The 24,946-nt window shown below is 52.6% G+C and overlaps 1 protein-coding gene across 8 annotated transcripts in view; it reads right to left on the reverse strand.

Annotated features, from left to right (window-relative positions):
• Window positions 1-24,946, reverse strand: part of SEMA4D (semaphorin 4D) — a 122,187-nt gene that overhangs the window by 27,276 nt on the left and 69,965 nt on the right. For 6 of the 8 annotated variants that reach the window (XM_047761734.1, XM_047761735.1, XM_047761727.1 and 3 more), the window contains exons 2-6: window positions 21,053-21,117; window positions 10,683-11,040; window positions 8,698-8,843; window positions 6,542-6,604; window positions 4,576-4,674 (exon numbers count right to left, since the gene is read on the reverse strand). In XM_047761734.1, the coding sequence (XP_047617690.1) occupies window positions 4,576-4,674; window positions 6,542-6,604; window positions 8,698-8,843; window positions 10,683-10,788 (414 nt within the window). In that variant the 5' untranslated portion in view covers window positions 10,789-11,040; window positions 21,053-21,117. Of the gene's footprint in view, window positions 1-4,575; window positions 4,675-5,754; window positions 6,091-6,541; window positions 6,605-8,697; window positions 8,844-10,682; window positions 11,041-21,052; window positions 21,118-21,218; window positions 21,320-24,946 lie in introns of those variants that run through there. The other 2 variants (XM_047761729.1, XM_047761733.1) reach the window with 2 other exon arrangements.

Here is a 24,946-nt window from a genome sequence, read left to right on the forward strand (position 1 = left end):
TGAATTTTAAAAACAGAATCATGCTGCACTAACAGAAAGTACAGGCAACGATTTCAGTCTTGGGACAAAAATCTCTACACCTGACAAGAGAGCCCCAAACCAAGCAAGGAAGAAAACGGCAGGTCCCGTACAGAAAGGACTGGAAAGCTTTTGTCCACAGGAAGGAGGAGACGGAGACCAACAGGAGTTGCACAGTGGAGGAAATGCCTGCAAAATGACAGGTGAAGTGTATCCATCCCTAAATAAGTAAGAAAGCATGAGTAAGAAAGCAACCTGGGCGGGCGGGGGTGGGGGGGGCAGTTTCCTTGCGGTGAAGCGGAAATGAATCTGACCGGTATCCTTGAGGATGTGGGTTCAGTCCCTGGCTTCGCTCAGTGGGCCGGGGACCAGGTGTTGCCATGAGCTATGGTGTAGGTCACAGATGTGGCTCAGATCCTGCGTTGCATTGATTGCTGTGGCTGTGGTGAAGGCTGGCAGCTGTAGTAGCTCCAACTCAGCCCCTAGCCTGGGAACCTCCATATGCTGCAGGTGTGGCCATGAAAAAGAAAAAAAAGGCAAGCAACCCAGGGGTAAATGGTCAAAGCACAGCAAGTGAGAGAAGAAACCTGTCCAGCAGTACAGACAAGAAAGGGTGTGTGAGCTGCTGGCAGCCCAGCAGGCACATGGCAATGAAAGTGGGGTGCCTTTTTCACCCAACTGCCAGGAGCAGCTTAAGAAGTCGTGCACCCTGACTGCGACGGGTGGGTGGGTAGCCTCACTGTCTGGGAGGAAAATGCGTCCTAGTCACAGAGCAGAAAGGACTCAGGCGCACAGGAAAAGCTGCAGTTACATTTCTAACGGAGACGATACTGAGACGCTCACCTCTGAGGTGTGAACTGGGGTGACAATGAGCACATTTCAAGAGGATGCTTCTGGGGGGACCATGGGGAAACCGGAATGGGGAAGAGATGTCAGGTGATGTCCAGGCACCGTACATCTTAGAAGTAACGAGACACCTGGCGCTGTGTCGGAGAATGTCCCTATTCTTGGTCGTGTGGCGACATTCAGGGGTCACGGTCCAGCACGCCCACCCCTGTGCCCGTACAGAGATGCTCCCAACAACGCACTCCAGGCGGTTAGGATACATGTGCGCGATTAACTTCCTCGGCTTGAAAATCTTTATTGAGCATGTTGGAAAAAAACATTGGTCTAGATTGAAATAAAATATACAATTCCCTTGCCTCAACCATTGAACATGTCTATGAAATTTAAGTTTAAAATTTAAGTTTAAATACCTTAAGCTTCTGATTAAGAGTTCAGTTAGAAAATCCTTTCATGTGCAAAATATTCCTTTTTTTGGGGGGGGGCGCTTTTTAGGGCCACAACCCCAGCATATGGAGGTTCCCAGGGGTCCAATTGGAGCTGTAGCTGTTGCCGGCCTATACCACAACCACAGCAATGCGGGATCCAAGCCATGCCTGTCTGCGACCTACACCACAGCTCACAGCAATGCCAGATCCTTAACCCACTGGTTTGTTTGTTTCCACTGTGCCACGATGGGAACTCCAAATTAAATTTTTTTTTAAAAAGAAACATTTTCCAGAGTTCCCGTCATGGCGCAGCGGAAACGAATCTGACTAGGAACCATGAGGTTTCAGGTTCGATCCCTGGCCTCACTCAGTGGGTTGAGGATCTGGCGTTGCCGTGAGCTGTGGCGTAGGTTGCAGACTTGGCTTGGATCTGGTGTTGCTGTGGCTGTGGCGTGGGCTGTTGGCAACGGCTCTGATTCGACCCCTAGCCTGGGAACCTCCATAGGCCGTGGGTGTGGCCCTAAAAAGACAAAAAAATACAAAAGAATTTTTTTTAATTTAATTTAATTTTTAGGGCCACACCCACAGCATATGGAAGTTTCCAGGCTAGGGGTCGAATCAGAGCACAGCTGCAGGCCTACACCACAGCCACAGCCACATGGGATCTGAGCCACATCTTTGATGAACACTACAGCTTGCGGCAATGCCAGAACCTTAATCTCCTGAGCCAGGCCAGGGATTGAACTCGCATCCTCACAGACACTGTGTCGGGTTCTTAACCTGCGGAGCCACAATGGGAACTCCCCAAATGTTTCTAGTATGATTAATGAGACAAAAGAAAAAGAAACTAAACATGTCTCTAAGGACTGAGGGTCTCAACACCTAGCAGCATGGCCACCCCAATTACAGCCTTAGTTGCCAGAGTCTGCAGACACTGAGAGCCCCAGAGCCCCACACTGTGTGGGGGCCCCACCCCAGGGGTCTGCGTGTGGATTCAAGGTTTTCTAGGCAGGGCCTGACTTTGCCTAGACTTTGTCCTACTGCTTATCTCTGACTCAAGCCTGGACAACATTTTTTTTTGTCTTTTGTCTTTGTTGCTGTTGTTGTTGTTGTTGCTATTTCTTGGGCCGCTCCCACGGCATATGGAGGTTCCCAGGCCAGGGGTTGAATCGGAGCCGTAGCCACCGGCCTACGCCAGAGCCACAGCAACTCGGGATCCGAGCCGCGTCTGCAACCTACACCACAGCTCACGGCAACGCCGGATCGTTAACCCACTGAGCAAGGGCAGGGACCGAACCCGCAACCTCATGGTTCCTAGTCGGATTCGTTAACCACTGCGCCACGACGGGAACTCCGGGACAACATTTTTTAATTCCAATGAATTTATGGTTCCAGCAAAGTAAGCTTGCTATTCCAGCATGTTTCACCCTTGCCAAGCACTCTCTAAATCAGGGACAAACACTAGGAAATGCGCTTCATCGTCAATCCTCAATGAGGTGCATTAAAAACACTCCTTCTCCCTCTCTGTGTTCACTACAAACGGCTCAGCAGAAGAGCTGAGAAGAACATCTCCTGGAGAGACGCTGTCGTCCAATCTGCTCTCTCCTTCCTGTTAACAGCCAGCAGGGGAGTGGCAGGAGGGCTGAGTATGAGTGGGGGCGCCCCTCCAAAGGACCCCAACACAGCAGAAGGCAACCGACGGGGCTCGTGGAGGGTCAAGCATATGACGCAGCTGAGGGAGAGATGGGTCCTGCTTCTGAAACCGCTCAGCAGGAGTTCCCATCGTGGCTCAGTGGGGTAAGGTGCCCAAATGGTATCCATGAGGACTCGGGTTCTGGCCCTGGCCTCGCTCAGTGGGTGAAGGAGCCGAGCTGGTGTTGCCATGAGCTGTGGTGTAGGTCGCAGATGAGGCTCGGATCCTGTGTTGCTGTGGCTGTGGCGTAGGCTGGCGGCTGCAGCTCCTATTCGACCCCTAATCTGGGAACCTCCGTATGTCACAGGTGTGGCCCTAAAATGACAAAAAAAAAAAAAAAAAGAAAGAAAAAGAAAGAAAGGAAAGAAAAAAACCACACTAGGCACACTGGCATCATGTTGTCACACCTTGGAGGGGCAAAATCCAGAACTGCAGATCAGTGGGCAACTTGTACCACAACAGCTGACATTTGATGGTGGCCCCCTTGACTAGAGCGGCAGATACACTGTCCTCGTGGGCCCAGCTGCCATGAAGACCAACAGGGGTAGGGCAGCAGTGGCTGCAACCACACACATTCATGCCTTGTGGTTCTAGGCGCTGGAAGCCTGTGACCAGTGTGTGGGCACAGCGGGTGCCCAGTGAGGAACCTTTCCTGGCTTGCAGACAGCCAACCGCCTTCTTGCTGTGTCCTCATGTGGTGAGAGAGACAGATCTCTGCTGGCTTGTCCTCTTCTTATAGAGCCATCATCCTCTCGGATCAGGACCCCACCCATATGACCTTGTTTAACCTTAATTACCGCCTCATGAGCTGCATCTTCAAATACCACTGGAGATAGGGATTGGGGGCTTCAACACATGGATTTTGGGGAGACACAAACATTGAGCCCATAATGTACATGAACCAAGATCAAGGGATCCAGGAATAGAAGTCCTGACTTTTCCACGTGACAGGACCCATGTCATGGCCAGGGCTCCCTCACAAAATGCAAAATGTAACAGGGAGAAATAGACAAGATTATGGCTCATGGGCGTTCCCGTCGTGGCGCAGTGGTTAACGAATCTCACTAGGAACCATGAGGTTGTGGGTTGGATCCCTGGCCTTGCTCAGTGGGTTTAGGATCTGGGATTGCCGTGAGCTGTGGTGTAGGTTGCAGACATGGCTCGGATCTGGCATTGCTGTGGCTGTGGTGTAGGCTGGCAGTTGCAGCTCCAATTCGACCCCTAGCCTGGGAACCTCCATATGCTGCGGGAGCGGCCCTAGAAAAGGCAAAAAAAAGAAAAAAAAAAGATTATGGCTCATGGTTGCTTCTCTTGGTCAACAAGAGACTTCCCAAAGGTCGGCCACTGGGCCCATGAGTCCCGCCCCAGCCAGGCCCTCAGTCATGGTGGTTTACAGACGGGACAGGCTTAGAGGAGGCCAGAGAGTGGGCAGAGGCCTCCTGAGGAGCCAAGATCCGCCCCCCACCCCCCACAACACACACACACAACCAGTAGGAGAAAATCCTCCTGGTCTGCAGAGTGGAGACCACTTAGCACTGGCCTTGAGCCCCACTCTGCTTTCATCAGTGACCAGGGGACATGCTGTGGCCTTACCAGGTGGTCACAGGTTGGCTGGAAGGCGTTGGTACCGCACACATAAAGGGCACTGGCACTGAGCGGCTGCAGCACGCGGATGTAGTTAAGGCATTCTGTCTGCAAAGGGAGAAAAAGGCACAGCGTCACCCATCAGGCAGGCTCCACCACCCCAAATGCTTTACCTGCTTAATTCAGAGCAGGACTCAGCTGAGCACACACCCAACAACAGCTCCTCACAGCTCAAGGACGACCAGCCCGCCTGCCTCAGATGTCGTCCTCCTTCAATGCCAGCCCTGCCCTGCCCGGTTTGTGCAGGTTCACTGAGATCCAGTTCCAACTCCGGACAAACCTCAATCTGCAGCTGGCCTGAGGGCTTTTGTCTCTGCAGGATCCCCAGGCTGCCGTCAGGTGCCAAATGGATTTCACTTCAGTCACTAATTTATACTCAACGAAGATGTACTGGCCAGAAAGCAATGAAAGCTCACCTCAAAGCTTACTGGACACCCACCATATGGAAAAAACCACGCTGCCTCTCACTCCACGCACAAACCATTCATTCTGCTGGCAGACCCATGGCGGGTGTGCTGTACAGAATACCCTCCGCCTTCCTTTTCCCGAGGGGACCCCACCCTCTGCACCCCAGGGTGTGCAACACTGCTTCTCAGGAGTGGGGTGTGTCTGGCCCGCCCAGCTCAGGGGGGAGGCTGGACTAATGAGAAGGCTCTGAGCCTGGCTGTACATCAGAAAGGCCCCGCAGGAAAACCAGACACCACTGGAGAACCCACTCAGCATTTAAGGCTGAAATGTACTTGGATTATATGTGCCGACATCTGACATTATTTCCACATAGGAAGGGTTTTTGCTTTTTTTTTTTTTTTTTTTTTTGCCATGATTGTGTTTAAACTGGGAAGGACTCTTGTCCGCATATGGCCTCCAAGAGGGGCCAGCCAAAGGGCTTGTTCTAATTTAGCTCCGAGACAACTCCCTGTGACACCTGTTATTACATCACAATGCCTGCATTTTCCCTCGTTTCCTAAAGTAACTTTGACCTTAGTGACTGTGGGGAAAACGGTCAACATTTTGCTACAAAAGTTGAATCAGAAATTGCTCTTCCCCCCCCCCCGCCCCCCAAATTTTGTTTTGAGATTAGCCAAGAGCTACTGAAATGCACAATAACTCAGCTGTTTTACCACCTACCAAGGGAGACAGGGCTCTTATACGTGGAGATTCCAAGAGCAGCCCAGCATCTGTTAGGGTCAGGCTCTTGGGGGTGATGGGAGGAACCCAGAGCTCTGGAGGGAAGTGGACACTGGGCATCACGCTGGGGTGCCCAGTATCTTCCAGACAAGGAGCAGATTCTCAAGGGATTGATGGTGCCAAAAATCCAGAAATCTACAGCAATCTCTCCTGGCCACTGGGGTTTAGGGAAGGCAAGAACCCCTGCATTTTACACCTTTAGCCAGCAGGCACTAGACATCATTTTCCGTAGTCAAAGTTTTAAGCCATTTGATTAAATTCAATGCAGAAAACCTTTTTTCTTTTGTTTTCTTGTGTCAGGGCTGCACCTGAGGCATTTGGAAGTTCCCAGGCTAGGGGCTGAATCAGAGCTCTAGCTACCAGCCTACAGCACAGCCACAGCAAGATCAGATCCGAGCTGCACCTGCAACCTGCGAGGCCAGGCAGGGGAGTGAACCTGCATCCTCACGGATACCAGCAGGGTTCATTAGCTCTGAGCCACAATGGGAACTTTCAGAGAAACTTTAATTTTCAAAAGCCTGCTTGGCGCTTGCATCAGGAGCCCCAAGCCCACCACGTGGAAGCAGAGGAGTAAGGAGCAAGATGACCTCGATGACGTAAGCGAGCCCGCCGGAATCCTGAGGGTTGCGTGACACGCCTGGGCTGCCCTGCAGACGTCAGGGCATTCAGGAGAGTGGAACAAGGAAGACGTGCCTGGGTGGTCTCTGGAGCTTGCAAAAGAAATTACCTGTTTTGACTTCCCCTTTTCCGCACATTTTGCTTTTTTATCTTCCGAGACCTTCCAATACGCCTGTGAGGGAAAATGAGAGTCCGTGTCAGGGCATGTTCCCCCTTTCCAAGGAGAAATTGGTGTAAAAAAGGGACAGGGTACAAAGCAGATGGTGGTGTTCAGGGCACAGGTATTTCCGCAGACAGTGACATCTCAGACTGCAGCGCAACGCAAGGCTCAGGGGAGACGACTGCGGGCGGGAGCCCGTGAGCAACGGGGGCTGCGTCAAAGTCCTGGGATCCTCATGCTGTGGCCAGGGGACCCCTGCTCACTGAAAAACAACTGCAAAGACTAAAGGACCGAAAGTGGGAGGATTCAACTATGCAACAAAAAGCTGTCCACAGGCATCTTCAAACGTCAAAGTGGGATTTTCATCCCTTCAAGAGTGATTCTCGGGTCCAATAAAAAGTCTCAACTATCAGCGGAACGGCAGGATTCGGATACTTTAAATTTTATGTGACAGCAGCAGGTGAAAGTGACAGGGGACTTGCTGCTAGGATCTGTGCTCCTTTCACACGGGGGGGGGGGGGGGGGGGGGGGCGGTACACAGCAGCCAGGCTGGCGGGCGCCTCAGGCCCTCGCCCTCCAGAGGACAGAGAGGCACAGCCCCACCTCCCCATCCCCAAGAGGCCCCCATCTGCCTGTGTGATGTTCCAGGATTAATGCCAACGTATAGTCCCCCCCCAGGGAATTAAAGCCGGGGTCGAGCACTCAGAAGTCAGGAACCCCACGGGCTCCTCCTCGGCAGGGAAGCGAATCCCCAGCAACTCATCCTCAGGGACATGTGGCAGTCCTAATCCAGACACACGGAAGCGGAACCAAGTCCCATTTCAAAGAGCCTCTTCTTTGAGAAATGAAAATGCAGGAGTTCCCGCTGTGGCTCAGCAGAAACGAATCTGACTAGCATCTAGGAAGATGCAGGTTCAATTCCTGGCTTCGCTCAGTGGGTTAAGGATCCGGCGTTGCTGTGAGCTATGGTTGTGGGCCGGCAGCAACAGCTCCAATTAGGCCCCTAGCCTGGGAATCTCCATATGCGGCGGATGCAGCCCTAAAAAGATCAAAAAGAAAAGAAAAAAAAGAAATGAAAACGCACAGTTTTGTCATTATGTACACGCACTGCATAAGCATCCAGGAACGTGACCTCTTGACGGGCCTGTGATCACACTCAGGGGGGTGTCACTGAAGCCTGGCTGTGGTCCTTTCACTGCTGTTTCTCTTTTGTGTCTACGGGGCCTGAAGCCTCTCACTCTGAGGGGCCGCAGTGAAGTCATCACAGAGCAACGTGGGTTCAGACCGCGCACCTGTACCCATGTACAGGGGACTGCTATGCTCCCAGGACGAGACTGAGAGGCAGCCACAGCCCGAGGAGTTGGGGAGAAGATCGAGGCTCAGAGGAGGGGGGTTTCATGACAGAGGGAGTAGGGGCTGAGCGGGCAGCAGGCCCTGAGGGTCCCTCTGCTCTAAGTGCCCTGCATTTTTAAAACACTTTCTTAAACCAGCCCTAACGGAAAAAAATAAACATCATTAAAATAAAAAATAAGACACTTTCTTTTCAGAGATACCATTGTGGCTCAGTGGGTTAAGAACCCAACTAGTGTCCATGAAGTTGCCGGTTCAACCCCTGGCTTCCCTCAGTGGGTTGAGGATCTGGTGTTGCCGTGAACTGTGGAGTAGGTCGCAGACTCGGCTCAGATTCTGCGTTGCTGTGGCTATGGCGTAGGCTGGTAGCTGCAGCTAAAATGTGACCCTTAACCTGAGAACCTCCATATGCCACTGGGGTAGTCACGAAAAGAAAAAAGAAAGAGAATCCAAGATAAAATAACGGTGATCCCTGTGCGTGCTGCAGGCCCGGGGAGGGGGCAGGCTGCCAGGGACGTCTTGAGACGGGGCTTCATTCATGGACACAGGACGGAAAGGAACCTTGAGGCCCTGCTGGCTGGGGAGGCTGCTGGCTAGCTGTGTAGGACATCTTGGGGCCGGCCACTGGGGTGAGCAGGCTGCTCAGTCAAGAAAGGGTCTGCCACCCCAGGAGGAGCCCCGTGTGCGGATCTGAGGAGGCAACACTGGAGAGAGGTCTGTGTCGTGGACGCGGCAGGGAACCCCTATCACCATACCTCGTGCTGCTTCCTGGAGATGTTGTGCGCGTTCAAGGCAAACACAGCTTCCCGGGCGCCCACGTACAAGGTGTCCTTGTCCTCACTCAGCAGCAAGACTGAGTAGTTGAAGATGCCCGGCTCGTGAAACTGCACCAGCTGAACCTCTGGGGAGGGAGTGGTGGGGTTGGGGGTGGCGGGGGTGGGTGGCAGAGAGCAGGAGAACATATCAGGTGGGTTTTTTTTTTCTTTGGCTGCGTCCGCAGCACATTTAAGTTCCTGGGCCACGGATTGACCCTGCACCACAGCAGCCACCTGAGCCAGGGAGCCCCCCTGCATTAGCTATTCCCGGGCCTGGACATACTCGGAGCACCAGGGTGTGCTCTGCTGTCTCCCTAGGGCTGGGCACGGGTCTGCTGCCACGGTGGCCAGGCCGCTGGCCGAGGCCAGCACTCGGGCCCCCTGGGGTAGAGCAGAGCCGCTGAGGCCACCGCCCAGTGTGAGCCCCAGAGCCCGCATGCTCTAGCAGTGCTGGCTCTGATGTCCCTTCCTGCTCCCTCCAGCAGCCGAGTTCCCAAGCCCACAGCGTGGCCTCTCAGGGGATGTGACCTCCCAGGAATGGGGCCTTCTAGGAACATGACCCCCCTGGCGGTGTGACCTCCCAGGAGTACAACCTTCCAGCAGCACAACCTCTTTGCAGGGTGACCTCGTGACCCCCCCAGGAGACTACAAGCCAGACACCTCAAGTGCTGACCACAGTGGTTCCCTCTGTCTCCCATCAAACTCTGGTCTCTGGCTGTTTAGGCATCCACAGGCTAAAAAAAAAAATAACTTACTTAGGGTTTTCTTATTCAGAAAAAAAGGATTTACCTCAAAGCCTTTAAAAAAAAGTCTGTTTCAGTGATCCTATCCCTTAACCCAAACATTTCTCAGGGATAACCACCACAAATTTCCAAAACAGAGAAACCAATGACATTTTGTTTCACTTATTAAATAACTATATCAGGGACTATTTAGGAACATAAGAAATTCAAAGATTATCTCTTTAGGAGCAATAGAAATGTACTCACACTATTTCCTAAGGAGCTATGTCTTGTTTTTGACCATCCCAGCATCAATTTTTTTTTTTTTTTGTCTCTTTAGGGCTGCGCCTGAAGCATATGGAAGTTCCCAGGCTAGGGGTCGAATCACAGCTGCAGCTGCTGGCCTACGCCACAGCTACGGCAACACTGGATCTGAGCCTCACTGTGACCCACGCTGCAGCTTGCAGCAAGGCCAAATCCTTAACCCACTGAGTGAAGCCAGGGATTGAACCCGCATCCTCACAGACACCACGTCAGGTTCTTAACCCACTGAGCCACAACAGGAGCTTCCCCGCATCAATTTTCAAGCTGGCTTTCCATGTCGCACGAGGCTCTCAGTTTACTGAAGAGTTAGGTGTTCACAATCTATGCTCTTCCAACTTCCCAGTGCTGAGGAAGATGCACACAGGAGAGAGGCTCTCCCAGCACATGCACTGCCTGGAATTCTGCACAAGACAGCTCAGCCCTCAAGCACAACTTGCCCAGGACCGGGAATGAAGCTCTCTACCCACTGAGCCTGAAAGACTCGGGTGGCGGGGTCCGAAAGAGAGGAAATAAAAGAGAAACTAATAAACAGCAAATGAAAACAACTGAAACTCAGCTACATAATGTCCTCAAAATACTCCTTGCTGCGGTTTATGCCTGGGCAGCAGGCACCAAACATCGTTGGGCACAAGGAAGATAAACTTGTGTCCAGGGTCCCCCCTGATTTAGAAACCAAGTCAGCAGGCCATGAACAAGCCCTGCGGGTGTTTTCACTTATCTGAGCACCCTCCCAGAAGCAGTGGTGCAGGCAGTCTGCCCACACACCAGTGCCAAGGGCACAGACCCAGCAGAACCAAGGGTGCCCCACAGTACGAGCAGGGAGCAGGGCTGGCTGTTCCCTTCTGACGCCACCAGGGCCTGGTACGGTTCTGCCCTCACCTCTGTGCTCCCAGGTGAGCCTAGGTATGGGTGCAAACGCCACCGCTGTCCCGAACACCACGGCGAGGGCAGTGAGCAGCCTCCAGATGGGGGACCGCATCCTCATCGGCTGGGGCCGCAGTGGGGGCTTGGGCAATGGAGGCCCGAGGGCAGGGGAGCCCACAGCGGGTGTGGTGGTTGCTGCTCAGAGCCCTGCGGCCTTGACCCACAGCACAGCCTGGAGCTGGTGGGCTGTGTGACCACTGAGGCCCAGCATCGCTCAGCACCTGGGTGAGGTCAGGCTGCTCCCAGCACTGCAGGTGCCAAAGGCCCCCCGGTTCTTAGCCAATGTGCTTCGTTACAGCCTTCTGAAGAAATTCTGGAAGAAAATGAAAAGGAAGGGTTACAAGTCAGGAGGTGTGGTAATAACGGCTGCTTTCCATTTGCTCAACATCCCGCACGGCTCTGCTCTCACCACATCCCCAAGCCATGGACTCTGTGGGCGGCGGCGGCAGCGGGTACTCCCAGGGAGACAGCCCCACACAGACACCACACCCCAGAAGGAGCTACAGGACTCAGGGCTTCCTGCTCCTCAGGCTGGCCCGGAATGCAGGACAGACACAGGGACCCAGACCAGGGCCACAGACGCCTGCCAGGCTGCCCAGCTTCCTCCCTGTGCGGCCGCCGTGTCCAGCTGGTAAAGCGATGGGGAGAAAGAGAATGGAACCGGGGTTTCAGTTTCCCTCGGAGACTTGGGCTTCGCAATTCCTGTAATACTCATTGAGGATGACAGCCAGGGCTCAAGACTGGGCTGCACAGGGGCTGAAATGTGGGAGTGTACGCACACACATGTGCAAGCACACACATGTACACGCATAAGGCATGCATACACACCAGCGTGTGTGTCCTGGTTGTGCAGGAGTAGGTGACCTCCTGCAGGACACAGGGCCGCCTGATGGCCTTGCTCCTCCAGCCTCATGGTAAAAAGTCTGCCCACCATGGGAACAGTGGTCATGGCCTCTGATATGTCACCAAGAAGAAGCACCATACGGAAAGAACAGGCCTGTGCTAAACTGAGAAAGGGGGGCTCTCCTGGAGCCCACACTGCCCCGGCTTCACGACCACCTGCTCAGCCCCATGCACTGTCCGCAAGGGTCCCTGAAGTGAGCTGCAGAGAGCCCGGCTCCAGGTCAGTATGCTGGGGCAATTAAGCACTGGGGTTTGCCCCCGAGCTGAGGCTCTGCTGGGATCCCAGTGAGACTCTGAAATGGACTTGTCCCCTGCTTCTCAGGGAGAGGTTTAAACCGAAACACTGGTCCAAGCAGAGGCAGAAGAACACTGGCCAGTCACACCTGGGGAATACAATGAAGTCACGGCGGAACCCTCACACTTGTAGACACCCGGGGGGGCCCCAACACAGCGTCCAAGGCACACAACCTGCTCCACTGAGTACCCTCTTCTGCAAAACGGCAGAGCAGCTGCCCCCACCTCCACCCCTCTCCCCTCCCCTGGGGGCCCTGGGAGTCAGCGCTCCTAACCTCCTCCTCTTCTTTCTACCTCCCCCAGCCAAGCCACCTCCACGCCTATTAGTCCAACTGATACCCACGGCTCCTGCCTCCGCAGAACCTTCCCTGCACACCCCCCCCCCCCCCCCCCCCCCCCGCTCACCGTCAGCATCCTGCCCGCAACCCCTCTGGAGGTCTGAGGGGAGGTCAGCTCCCTCCCTCCCGGCTCCCTACATGGGAACCTGCCCTGCTGCTCCCTGATACACCAGGTCCAATCAAACCTCCCGAGAGCATCTGGGGAGAAGTTCTGACTTCCTGTTCACCTGGTCAAGTCACTGCCTCCAGGAAACTCCCCAGGCTTCTTCCTCACCTCTCACAGCCCAGAATCCTCATGTAGGCCCCAAAACCTAGCAGAGGGCACAGCCTGCCCTCCACAGTGCTCTGGGAAGGTCTTTTATTTTTTATTTTAGTTTTTTAAAATTTATTTATTTTTAATCTGCACCTGCAGCATGCAGAAGTTCCTAGGCCAGGGATCTAACCTGCACCACAGCAGTGACAACGCCAGATCTTTAACCCATTGAGCCACCAGGGAACTCCTGCCTTATTTACTTTTTATGGGGCACTACCACCACCTGGCTCCCCTTCACAAAGGAAGGCAGCACAGGGGGTGTCCTTAACTCCATGCTTCCTGCTTGCAGCCCAAAGGTGGGCCTGCCCAGGCTCCCCCCAAACCCTGAGGCACCTAGGGATCCCTCAAGTCAGGGAGCACACTGACAGCACACTCCTCCTCCAGGGACCAGCCCATCCGGGGTGGAGGCTGGCACCTCTTTTTGACAAAGGGCTGGATGAGCTTTATTTTCAGCTTTTTACTCCTAGGGCCTCCGTCCCAGCTACTCGATGCCAGTGTGGCAGCAAGAAAGCAGCCACAGATGACGCAGGAATGGATAAGTGTGGCTGGGCGCCAACACTACTATTTACAGGACAGAAGCTGGGCTGCAGGCCAAGGCCCTCGCTGGGGGCCCACGGGGACGGCCAGCCCAGGCGCCCAATGGCAAGGGCGCGACCCATGCTAAATGCAATACTGGATTCACCAGGAAGCCAGGGAGGCCGGGAGGGGAAGAAGAGAGGGCTGCCTCACGGAGTACTCTCCCTCTGTGGCCCCCACCGTGGGGGCCACACGTCACCCTTAACCTGGGCTCTGGTCTCCTGCCCTTAGTAGGGAAGTGAGGTACAAGGTGGCTCTAGAAACCTAGGCCATGTGAGGTCTCCAACTCTGCCATGCTCCCAACGTGACCCACTCAGTAAATAATCCCCGGAGTGTCCCGTGACTACGAAACACTCCCACAGAAATCCTATGCAGCCACAGGATGCCGAGGCCCTGGGGGAGAGCTGTCTGCGTGGATGATGCTGATGGCTTGGGGGAGCACCAGTCACCCGTCTAGCTCATTCCCAGGTCCAATTTCACCACTACGTCTCCAATCAAAGCACTCCCCTCCCATCCTGACCTCTCCACAGTCTCGTACCCTCTCCATCCTGCTTCTGTTTTTGTCACTCGGGACAGAGGTGGCTGGCTTTCTGTCTCAGCATTCACATCCCTTCATTCTCCCTAACAGAATCCTAATTTTACCTGAGATAGAGTGTGGTCAGCTAACCATGTCTCCCAGCCTCCCTGGTGGCAGTTTTGGCCAAAGGACTGTGAACATAGGTTACTAAATAGTATTTCCAGGAAAGCTCTCTAAAGGAGGCTGACTCAGCTAGTGACGGTATTTCTTGGCTTCAGCCTTTCCTCCTTTTGCTGCCTGGAACTCAAATGCGATGGCTGGAGCTTGGCAGCCACCTTGTGAACATGAAGATAAGAGTCTCATTCTAAGGCCAGCCAAGTGGAAATCTATAAGAACTGGGGACTCTTATAACACACTGGAGACTTTACACCTGTTTTCTTCTGCCCACTTCTAGACTTGATAATAAACTGTCAATCAATCACTGTCATGTCAAATTTCTGTTACCAGCAGTCAGATACAATTCCAAACACAGACAACTTCCCTACAACACTTTTACCAAACAGTAGTTGCATCCGGAATAACGTTTTTTAATGTAAATCAGAACGTATTATTTCCCTACCAGATGTTTCCCACCCAGATTAAGCCCAAGGCATGACCTTGGTCTACCACCTTCTATCTAGCCTCTCCCGTTTCTCCTCCATCTTTCTGTCCCAGTCACATCTGGGTACATGGAACTTGGCCCATCTGCAAGGTGCCATTCCTCCTGCGTGTCAAAACCATCCAGAACTTTTCCAAATGTATCTGTTCCAGAGATCACGTGGGTCAATCCTGGGTAGAGTCCCTGGGTAGAGTGTACCCGAGAAGCATTCTTAAAACCCTACCCTTCTCTGACATGCTTTCTCAGAAAGCTCCTGAAAGATCTGCCACCAAAAGGGCTCTCTTTCCGTGGTCTTCCTGGGGAAGGAAGCAGGGCTGGGGAACAGGGGGGTGTTCCATGCAGGAGGGGCTCAGGGAGGGGGAGACAGAGGCCCAGAGGGCGCGGGGGAGATCACACAGAGCTTCTGTAGGCTTATGTGCTGAAATACGAGGATTTATGGGTCTGGTGGAGCCCGAGGAGGAGTTAGTAACACAGATACAGGTGAAAAATGAAGCATAACACACTCAGAATGAAGCAGGTACTAATCCCAGGGAAAGCACAACGGCACACTTGAAAGGAAGTGTGATCAAAGGGGACCTAGCATGCCCAGCTGTGAGCAATACTGACCTGGCACCAACAACTAAACCCGTGGAGCCATGTTCTTGTGAGGGAGGGGGCACTGTGAGTGGAGGGGGGTCAGGGAGCCCCAATCTTCATCTTTCAGTAATATAAGATCTGAAGTAGTAAAATCAGGAAATATCGAAGGATGGATACTCTAAATGGCTAAAATAGTTGAGGCTCACTGTCTTGGGGACAAAGGGACAAGACCAGAGCTGCTTTCTCTCATAAGCTGCATAAGAACAACTTCATGTTAAAATCTTGTGCATTAATTGCTCTGATAAAAGCCAAAGTTTTCAAAGGAAATCAATGCTTTGATTCCTTGCAGCCTGCGAGACAGCGGCTCGGTAGGTGGAGAAGCAGGGGACACGGCCCCTGCAGGTGGTCCTCCCAAGGATGTGTCTAGGCAGCCAAGCTGGGGGTTCACACTTCTGCAGAAACAGGAATATTCACCAAGCGACAGGAAGTGCCCTGAGCAGCAGAACAGGAGTTAGTGTAAAATGCAACTCCAAGAGTGCCTGGCAGGCACTGGGGGCTGGCTCCCTCCCACGGGCACCCTGGCCCCAGGGCCATCTCCATCCACCTCCTGCTTCATTTTCTGCACAGCATGAGTCAGGACTTCAAAATGCTCCATGATGTGGTCTCTTCCGGGGCAAGGCAGAAGCAGAGGACATGCAAACATCCCAGTTAGAGGACTAAGGCCAGAGCCGGAGAGAACCAAGCTGAGGCCGAGGCCGCAGTGACAAAGTTTCACATGCATAATTCCCAGAGGGGACGGAAATTTAGAATGGGCCTCATGAGGGCATTCATAGTCCCAGGAAAGGTTGAGCTGTCCTGACAGATGACCACCCCGAGTGGGCTGCAGCGGATGTGGTGGGAGGGCTGCTGCTCATGTGGGCTGCTCTGACTGGTTTAGGTGAGAAGGGAAAACGTTCTTCTTAGTAGCCTTGAGCCTGGATCAACCCCGTCACTGTTGTTCAGGGGCTGGGCTGAACTCACTCCTGGCTGTCCCCAGGCCCTCCTTGCCCACGGCGACCTGAGGACAGGCGTGAGTTCTTCCTGCAGAAGCTTCCCAGCATGGGATGAATCCCATGCTGAACTATTTTTATCTCATCCACAAGCACCAGATTCCCAATGGCTCCCATCAGACCTTGCCTCTGGTCCCCAAATGGTCTTTAAAAAACCAACATAAATAGCCAAAAGTCAGGAGGGTCCCTGCCACACACAGTTACCTCCTCACTGGGGAGCGGGTGTGGGGGCTGCATGGTTTGCTTTATGACACGGGAAGGGTTGGATGTTTCTTCTTTTTCAACAAGCATGCATTGCTTTGTATAATTTTAAAGTGCCAAGGAAAAGAAAACACACAGCACACTCATGCAGACACGGTGCACTGAACCGGGAACACCGGCTCAGAGCTCGCTGACAGGATGTCACATTAAGAATTGCAGCCTAAATGTTCCAATGGACACAAGAGGACAAAGTGCCCACCTGCAGGCTTTCATGGGCCTTTCTGCTGGGAGTGTGCATTTGGCCTCCCCCATGGGAAAGTGTCACACGGAGACAGGAGCCCATTAGGAAGACAGGGTCGCGCAGCGTCACACCCATTACCTACACGTAATTGCGCTGGTTCAGGAGGAGCATGCGACCCCACTTTAAATGTCAAGAGAATGGCAACCAGAGAGGGTCTCGGAGCCCATCATTCAGGGGCTTGTCAGTGCCTGTCACAGCAGCTTTCCACTTGAGTGACCTTGAATCGAGTCAGGAGGCCAGGGCAGAGATGAAACCACGCACACGTGTCTATGTACGTATGCATGTACGCGTGTACATGTGTACCACATACCTGTGTGTGTATATACTGTATGTGTACCTGCATTGTATTGGAGTATGTGTGTGCATGTGCGCTTTCATGTGTGCACTCATACACATACGTGTCGCGGCCATACATCTGCTTGTGTGTATGCATGTTCATTCACTCCTGTGGGTATGTGCATGTGTGTGTTATGCATATGCGTACGCATGTACACGTGTGTACATGCAGGCCAATCAGCGTGTATGCTTTCTCTTCCAGCACAAACATCCCGATTTAGTACCGCATTCCTAGATGTGCCTGGTGACTGTAGGCCGGGGTCCTATAAGGAAGGAACCATGGACCAAGGGTGCTGGCTGGGGTCTGTCACCCCCACCCACCCCTTAGACTCCCTTCCTGGGCTGTCACGGGGTCACAGAGGGTCACCACCCACCACCTCATGTAAGGTGTCAGTGTTCCCATCAACAACAGGATACTAACCCAACCTTAATCGTACCTTCACTGGAACCCCCAGGGAACCCGTGAAAGGGGAGCCTGGGTGACAGCTGTGGACAACTGCTGGGGGAGCCTGTTCTGGCTTCTCATCTATGGGCTTATCCAGACAGGGCAGGTGAAGCCCCACTGACCCTCGAGTCTGTGTGGCCAGGACACCAGAAGACACAAACACGGCGATATCTTCCCCTCCCGGCCGGGGCAGAGAGCACGAGGGCCAACCTGAGACCATGCCCTGCCAGCGCTGGTGCCGGCTGTCTCCACCCTAGGCTGCACCCCACCATGGGCTCCCCTCCTTACCCCACCCCCCAGCTCCCTCCCTGCAGTGCTCCCCTCTCCCACCCCTGGCTGTGGTGCTGATGTCAAATTGCCTTGCCCCCTCAGGAATCAGGAACAGGTTTCAGAAGCTCTCAGTGTCACACACGACAAGCAGCTTACTGTTTCAACTTCCTCAGAACTTAGAATGGATCCAAGGGCGGTGGGGGGAAGAAAAAAAAAAAAAAAGGAATGTCCGTCATGGCGCAGCAGAAATGAATTCAACTAGGAACCATGAGGTTGCAGGTTTGATCCCTGGCCTCGCTCAGTGGGTTAAGCATCCGGAGTTGCTGTGGCTGTGGTGTGGGCCGGTGACTACAGCCCCAATTAGACCCCTAGTCTGGGGACCTCCATATGCAGCCCTGGAAAAGACAAAAAAAAAAAAAAAAGAAGGGATCCAGGAGCAGCACTGCAGCTGCAGGTGGCATGCGCAGTTTTGTTGCTCAGTCCAGCCGGAACCCCACTCTCCTCAATGGAAAAATGGCAAAGTATCCAGGACACTGGCTTTCCCCTTTAGCCACCTCGCAGGGCCAAACAAGTCACTCAGGACGTCTTGGCCTTAACCCTTGTTCTCTCACCTAACCCCAGCATGTCTGTGCCACATGTGCTGGATGGGATCCAGGAAGGAGACAGAGGGCGGTGGGGTGACCGGTGCACATGCCCACCAGCTAATCAGTAATCAATCAGCAGTGATGATGGGCAAGTGCTGAGAAGGGCATGCAAGGGGGGGGGGGTGAAGGGCAGCAGGGAACCCCCCCCCCCCCAGTGCAGAGGCCAGCAGGGAGGTCCACATGTGGACACAAACAACACTGTCACTCTCTCTCTTTTTGCTTTTTAGGGCCACATCTGTAGCACATAGAGGTTCCCGGGCTAGGGTTGAATCAGAGCTCCAGCTGCTGGCCTACACCACAGCCATAGCAACGCCAGATCCACCTGAGCTGCGTCTAGGACCTACACTGAAGCTTGCGGCAACATCAGATCCTTAAGGCACTGAGCGAGGCCAGGGATCAAACCCTAATCCTCACGGACGCTATGTTGGCTTCGTGACCTGCTAAACCACAATAGGGACTCCAACAACACTCTTGGAGGGTGTGCGGCACTGCTCTCGGCGTGGGCATGTGTCCCAGGGCTTAGCTGAGCACTGGGGACATAAAGCAACCTTCTTCCCAGGCCTGACTCCCGACCTTCTTCCTGCCTCCCGACCCGGGGAGAAATGTGTGTGGTCCAGGGGCGGCTCAGCACCACACATGCCCCAGGCTTGTTTCCCAAGGCCCAGAGGATGCTACCGTGTGTACCAGGAGATATTTGAAGTGCCACTGAGACTGGTGCTTCATGCAGTCCCCAGTCTGACCTGGACAGAGGGCAAACTTAAATTAAGGACCCTGTTGTTCAGGTTTTGCCTTCACTGGAATTGATTTGCGTTCTTAATTTTCTCCTTACCTTATAAAACTTCCTACCTTCTCAAGGAACTCCAAGGGTGCTTAACTCCACTTAGTAAAGAAATGTTAACAATGTAAAAACATCTAACAATGCTCCTTGAGGCAGAGAGAAATTTCAGAGATTGCCACTAGCAGAGCGGGTGGAGGGGTGAGGCAGAGGATTCCCGAGGACCTTTCTGAATTTCCACATTGATTCTGTGTCCTGGCGATTCTTGGGCAGCAATCTTACGGACAAGCTGGGTACATAGAGCCACGTGGGCAGACAGCCCTGCGGCACTGAGGGCACATGGCCACCAGGGGGTGCTGGTGAACAGACGGGTGAGGGAGGCTGAGGCAGCTCTGCAAGAACCACTGAGAAGCAGCGGCTCCCCTGCCACGAGGAAAGGTGGGTGCAGAGCAGCAGGCTGGATGACCCATGTGTGCCAGGGAGGAGGGGCCGGTCTACATACACAAACAACACACATGGACACACATGTGGATGTGGACACACTGGACACATACACTGATATACACAGACACAGACACACACGCCAACACACACATGGATACAAACACACAAACACAAACATGGATACAGACACAGGGACACACATGAACACAGACATGGATACAGACACACACGGACACACAGACATACAAAGAAAGACACACAGGTGCACATAACGGACACACAGAGACACAGGCACACATCCACCTGTTAGCAGTGATAATTGCCGGGAACTCACTTTTTATGTTTGCTTTTAAAACAATGAATGGCACTTTACGCGGCTTTTTAAAAAAAATGAATACATCAAAAATTGACATCTCCCACATTAACCTGTTCCACCCGCCCGCCCATTTCTTGGTGTGGGGGTCTACTCTTGCCATTTCTTTTGCATTTCCATAAAAATGAGAAGTGGCTTCTTTTCCTGCATGTACTTCATGCTTCTTAGGACCACAAGCTAAAAGTATTAAGAGTCTACTCTGGCCATTTCTTGGCCCTTTGTGCATTTCCACAAAAAAGGAGAAGCGGCTTCTTTTCCTGCATATGCTTCATGCTTTTTAGGACCACAAGGTCAAAGTAGCAGGAAAGCCCACCCTCTCAGGCTTTTGCATTGGAATTCTCTAACAGCTCAGTGCGGTCCAGAACAGAAGAGAACACCCTTGCTTTCAACTCCTTTATGCCCAAGGATTCCAAAGCGTTTCCTTAAAGTGCCCAGCAAACAAAATCCAAAGACAAATGTTCTGGGCGGGGTGGTGAGGCAGGGAAACTAGGAAAAGAATACTCGTAATATAAACGCCAAAGATTTGAATTCCTCACAAGTACAAACTACAGAAAGAAAAGATCTAACAAACTAAAGAGCCTCCGCCCAACAGAGCCGTTAATTAAACACCTTTATGTGTATAACCAGCCAATAAACACAGAAAAGTGCTAAGCAGCCCTAGAAGTGAGGCTGTGTTCATTAAAGCCGCCCTCAAACTGGCACAACTGGTCCTCGTGACTGCCACACGCAGCAGACACTAAAGTCTATGTCGGCAGCAGGTGTGTCAAGAAGCCAGCAGAAGCCACAACTGTGACGGCTCGTCCGCACAAGACAGGAGTAGCTTAAAAAGATGAAGGGGAGATGGGCGCTTGCCTTTTGTTTTTACAAATTAAACTGACACTTCTCTTTCCTCTAAAACTGGAAATCCATGGCTGACCATGTATTAACTGACTAAAATTAAGATGAATCATAAAATGACTCAATTTCAGGGCCAGTGACATGGAGAATCCTTTTTTTTTTTGCAACAGACCTCACTGATGGAACACCTCCCCCTCAAAAAAAAGAGACGATGGAGCATTCTGGTGCCTGGATCAGTGGCCTAGAGCCCAGGAAGAGGACAGGGAAAGAAGCAGGGGCAGAAAAGCAGCGGGGCTGAGAAGGAAAACTGGGCAATGGCCCTACTGCCCTCTGGCTTTCCTTCACACCAGCCCCACAGGACGGCAGCCAAATCCAGATCTGTCCCCAAGACCCCACAGAGATCCACCCCATGGAGGCTTCTACACAGTGTCAACTATGTTAAACCAGGAAATAGACCGAGAAACAGTGATTTTACCTGTATCGTGTAGCTCTGGAAACTTCCCGATCATTTCCAGGAAGCAGTCTTCAGAAATCGTGGCTCTGAAAACAACGGGAGACAAGAGTATTTAAACACTTAAACTGTTCCCATAAACTCAACATCACTTCTGGAAAAGGCACTGAAAAGAAACTCCTGCCTTCACCTCTGGACCCCTGCAGCTGACTCTCTGACCCGGGGTGGCCTGGCATTTGTGCATTTGGGCAAACAGGAGAGAGGGAGCGTGCAATCACTCGCCTGTGAACAAAGGAAGTGCAACCTGTTAGTCACCCAGGTGCTGGAGCTGGTCCCCAACCACTGACCACTACCACTTCCCTGCAGAAGAAGCCACTCAAAGTACAAGCCAGGGTCACTGTCAGCTCAGGGTCCATAAACCGGAACATGTCACCAAACTGTCTACTGACTTCAGACATGTACCCTTTAGAACCTGTGTTCATCGAAATCCAAGGTGGGAGGCCATGAAGGAAAAAGAGACACAGACAAGACATTTACAAGAAAACGATCTCCTGAAGAACCCATTAAATTCCCCTTTTCTTTGTTTTTGATTGTTGTTTTTATGCTGAACAGCAGAATTTCCACAGCGGTACAGCAAATTTCTATATTATATTTGTTACCCTTTCCCAGTTCAGGACGGAATCCGCAAAACAGGGATTCCCGTGTCCAGGAAGAACATATCCTATCATAGAGAATTAGCACTGCAAAACCAGAGGGCACTGTGTAGGATGAATGATGCTTCAGAAGTAGGTCAAATTGATACTGATCCTTTCATGATTGCAAATGATCCGACGCTTTTTTTTTTTTTTTTTTGGTCTTTTCAGGGCAGCACCCATGGCATATGGAAATTTCCAGGCTGGGGGTCAAATTGAATCGGAAATGAAGCTGTTGGCCTACACCACAGCCACAGCAACACCAGATCCTTAATCCACTGAGGGAGGCCAGGGATCGAACCCACGTCCTCTTGGATGCCAGTCAGGTTCGTTCCTGCTGAGCCATGACAGGAACTCCACAAGTGATCCAACATATTTTTTAAATCTCAAAATTAAGCTCTAGCATTTTCTACGGTTGCAATTATTTTTTTCTCTTTGGCTTTAAGGGTTTCTTGCCCTTTTTCCAAAGACAGCTGAGAAGGAGGAGACGCTGGAAACACAGCTAACTCCCCATCTCCCCACACCGGCCTCCGAAGAGGGGACCATCATGCCTGCTGCACAGAGACCTGTCTTAACCTCACTCTCACATGGCCACCCAAGCACACCATTTCCAAGGCCACCCAGGGTCCCTGGGTGCCTAACATGTCCCCTGAATCCTAAGCAAACAGTTCAAGTTAGTAGATGAGACCGCAAAGTGACAGGTGGACGTGGCAGGATTCGCCAGCCCCCCGACACCCACCCCTGGTGATGGGGTGCCTCAGACCAGGTCTGAGGTCCTTCCTACAGCAGTGGCTGCTTCTGACAGCCAATTTATAAGCAAAAGCGTCTTCAGGTGAGCAAGCAGGGCAGTTGCCTGGACAAGGTTATATCTACCCACGACACAGAACCCAAGGGCAGGCCGTGGGCAAAGCCGAGGAACCACGGGATTCACCTGTTCACACGGGGCTTTCCTATCACATGGACAGGCTGGGCCCAGCAGCCATCTGGGGATTGCCGCAAACAACTTAAGAGAAAAAGAACATGAGTCGAGTCATCACCCGTACATAAGAGGTTTAGATAAACACTGTGAATACCAAGAATTTGAAACCCCCAAAACATCTCTCTTCTAGAAATTCAGTAAGTCTTTCTCACTTTAATAAATAAAAGCCCACAGCTGCTTGTTCTGTGGCTGGAAAAGGCAGGTTATCATATTCAGCCTAATTTCATGGCATCAGGCAACAAATGACAGCAGGCTGGGGCTCCCGGGTGTACGTCTGTGTGCTTCCACACAATGCACTTGGACGCCGATGTCCCCACTGTCTGCCTTCAAGCCAAGTGGCCACATCTACGCTCCACCAAAGAGCAAAAAGACACACTTCCGGCTCATTCAACCATGAGGCCCTGCGGGGCCCCAGTTCTCTACACCCTTCGCCACAGCAACTTTTCTCTTCTTTCCCAACATCAAACCCCACAGGCTATAATTAGTTATCGCCCATACTGAAGAATGCAAAAGACCCCCTCTGCATGCAATCACTGACCATATCGCTCTGACACCACATGGCCTCTGGCTCTGCAAACCTGCTTGTAATGCACTGTCCACTTGCAAGAGAAACAGGAGACAAGTGTCTCCGTCTCCCTCTCACAGGAGGAACTTGCTGCCCACCCCCACCCCCGCAGGGGAACGTGGGGGCCCCAACGCCCAAGTACCTGTCTCAAAACATTTATGGCAAGACCACAGAGCCCAGGTGAAGGGGTCTTCGTCTGGCATGCACCTTGCTGATATCCTACAAACGTGAGCTCGCCTTCCAAAGGCCCCTTGCAGCAGCCACTGAGCAGGTGCTCCCTTCAGCACATGGAGCTGGGGCCAGGCGTGGGACTCTCCTGGCCTGGCCCCTCCATTTTCCAGCTGTGTGTCCTTGGAGAAGTTCCTGGGCTTTTCTATGCCTCTGCCACCTCATCCAGAGAGTGGGTATAAGAGCACCTACTTCATTGGGTTGTTAGTCAGATTCAGGAGTAAACTATGTGAAGAGCTTCGGCGTCCGGCAGCGAGGAAGCACTGCCTGAGTATCAGCTGTGACTTTTCTTACCTGTGAAGCAGAGCCAATTATACCTAATTTGTTAATTACCTACTCTGCAAGACGTAAATATCGGGGTTCAGCCCCCTGCAAGTTTAAGCACATCCCCCATCCCCCATGAACGGGGTCTCTCCCTGTCTCCTCCCCTCAAGGGGAATTCAGAGCCCAGGGCCTGGGTTTGCCTGGGGCCATGCCCACACTCTCCCAAAGCAGGGCCCTGCGCACAGGTTTGCTTCCTTCTACTGGGAAATACTGCACATAACTTTCACGACTTATTCTCATCTGACTCACTTCTAAGTTTTCCATTAGTTACAGTGTTTTTGTTTTGTTTTGTTTTTGCCTTTCTGCCTTTTCTAGGGCCGCTTCCCTCGGCATATGGAGGTTCCCAGGCTAGGGGTCCAATTGGAGCTGTAGCCACCGGCCTTCACCAGAGCCACAGCAAAGCAGGATCCGAGCCATGTCTGCGACCTACACCACAGCTCATGGCAATGCTGCATCCTTAACCCACTGAGCTAGGCCAGGGATCGAACCTGCAACCTCATGGTTCCTAGTCGGATTCGTTAACCACTGAGCCACGACGGGAACTCCAAGTTACAGTGTTTTTGAAAAGGCGTGTTCTCTGTGTTGTAAAACACAGTCAACATCTAGAACATTTTTTTTAAACTGCTTTCAAGCCAGTTAGATGCCTTCATTCCGTCCAAGCTTCTTCCCCCTAACAGGGGAAGCAGCAAAGTGCGGTGGTCAGGGTGCAGGTTCTGAGGCCAGCCTGCCCAGGTCGAGGTCTGGTGCTGCCTCTTCTCAGCTTTGTGACTGAGAACATGTCGTTACCCTCTCAGCCCCTCTACACCCAGAGCCCCTCCCCCTCCTCCAGCTACTCCCCCAAGGCCCCCGCCTCTGGGGAGGAAGCTGGGTGAATGAGACGCTGTAAAGGACATAGGCGTGCTTCAGGAGTGGACATTAAATAAATGTTAACACAGCAACACAAACGACCCTGTGCTCCTGTGAGACAGCTGGGACCACCCCCAGTGCTGGGAAAGGTTCACCAGAACCTCAGGGCCCCACAGAGATCCATCCTAGCAGAAACAAGTGTGGGGGAAAACTGGGTTTTTTTGAGCTAACACTAATCGGCATGCTGGCTCTAACTCTATGATTTATGCCTAGATTTGCAGCTT

The sequence above is a fragment of the Phacochoerus africanus genome, chromosome 15 (genome assembly GCF_016906955.1).
Source record: "Phacochoerus africanus isolate WHEZ1 chromosome 15, ROS_Pafr_v1, whole genome shotgun sequence".
In the NCBI taxonomy this organism is placed as follows: Eukaryota; Metazoa; Chordata; class Mammalia; order Artiodactyla; family Suidae; genus Phacochoerus; species Phacochoerus africanus.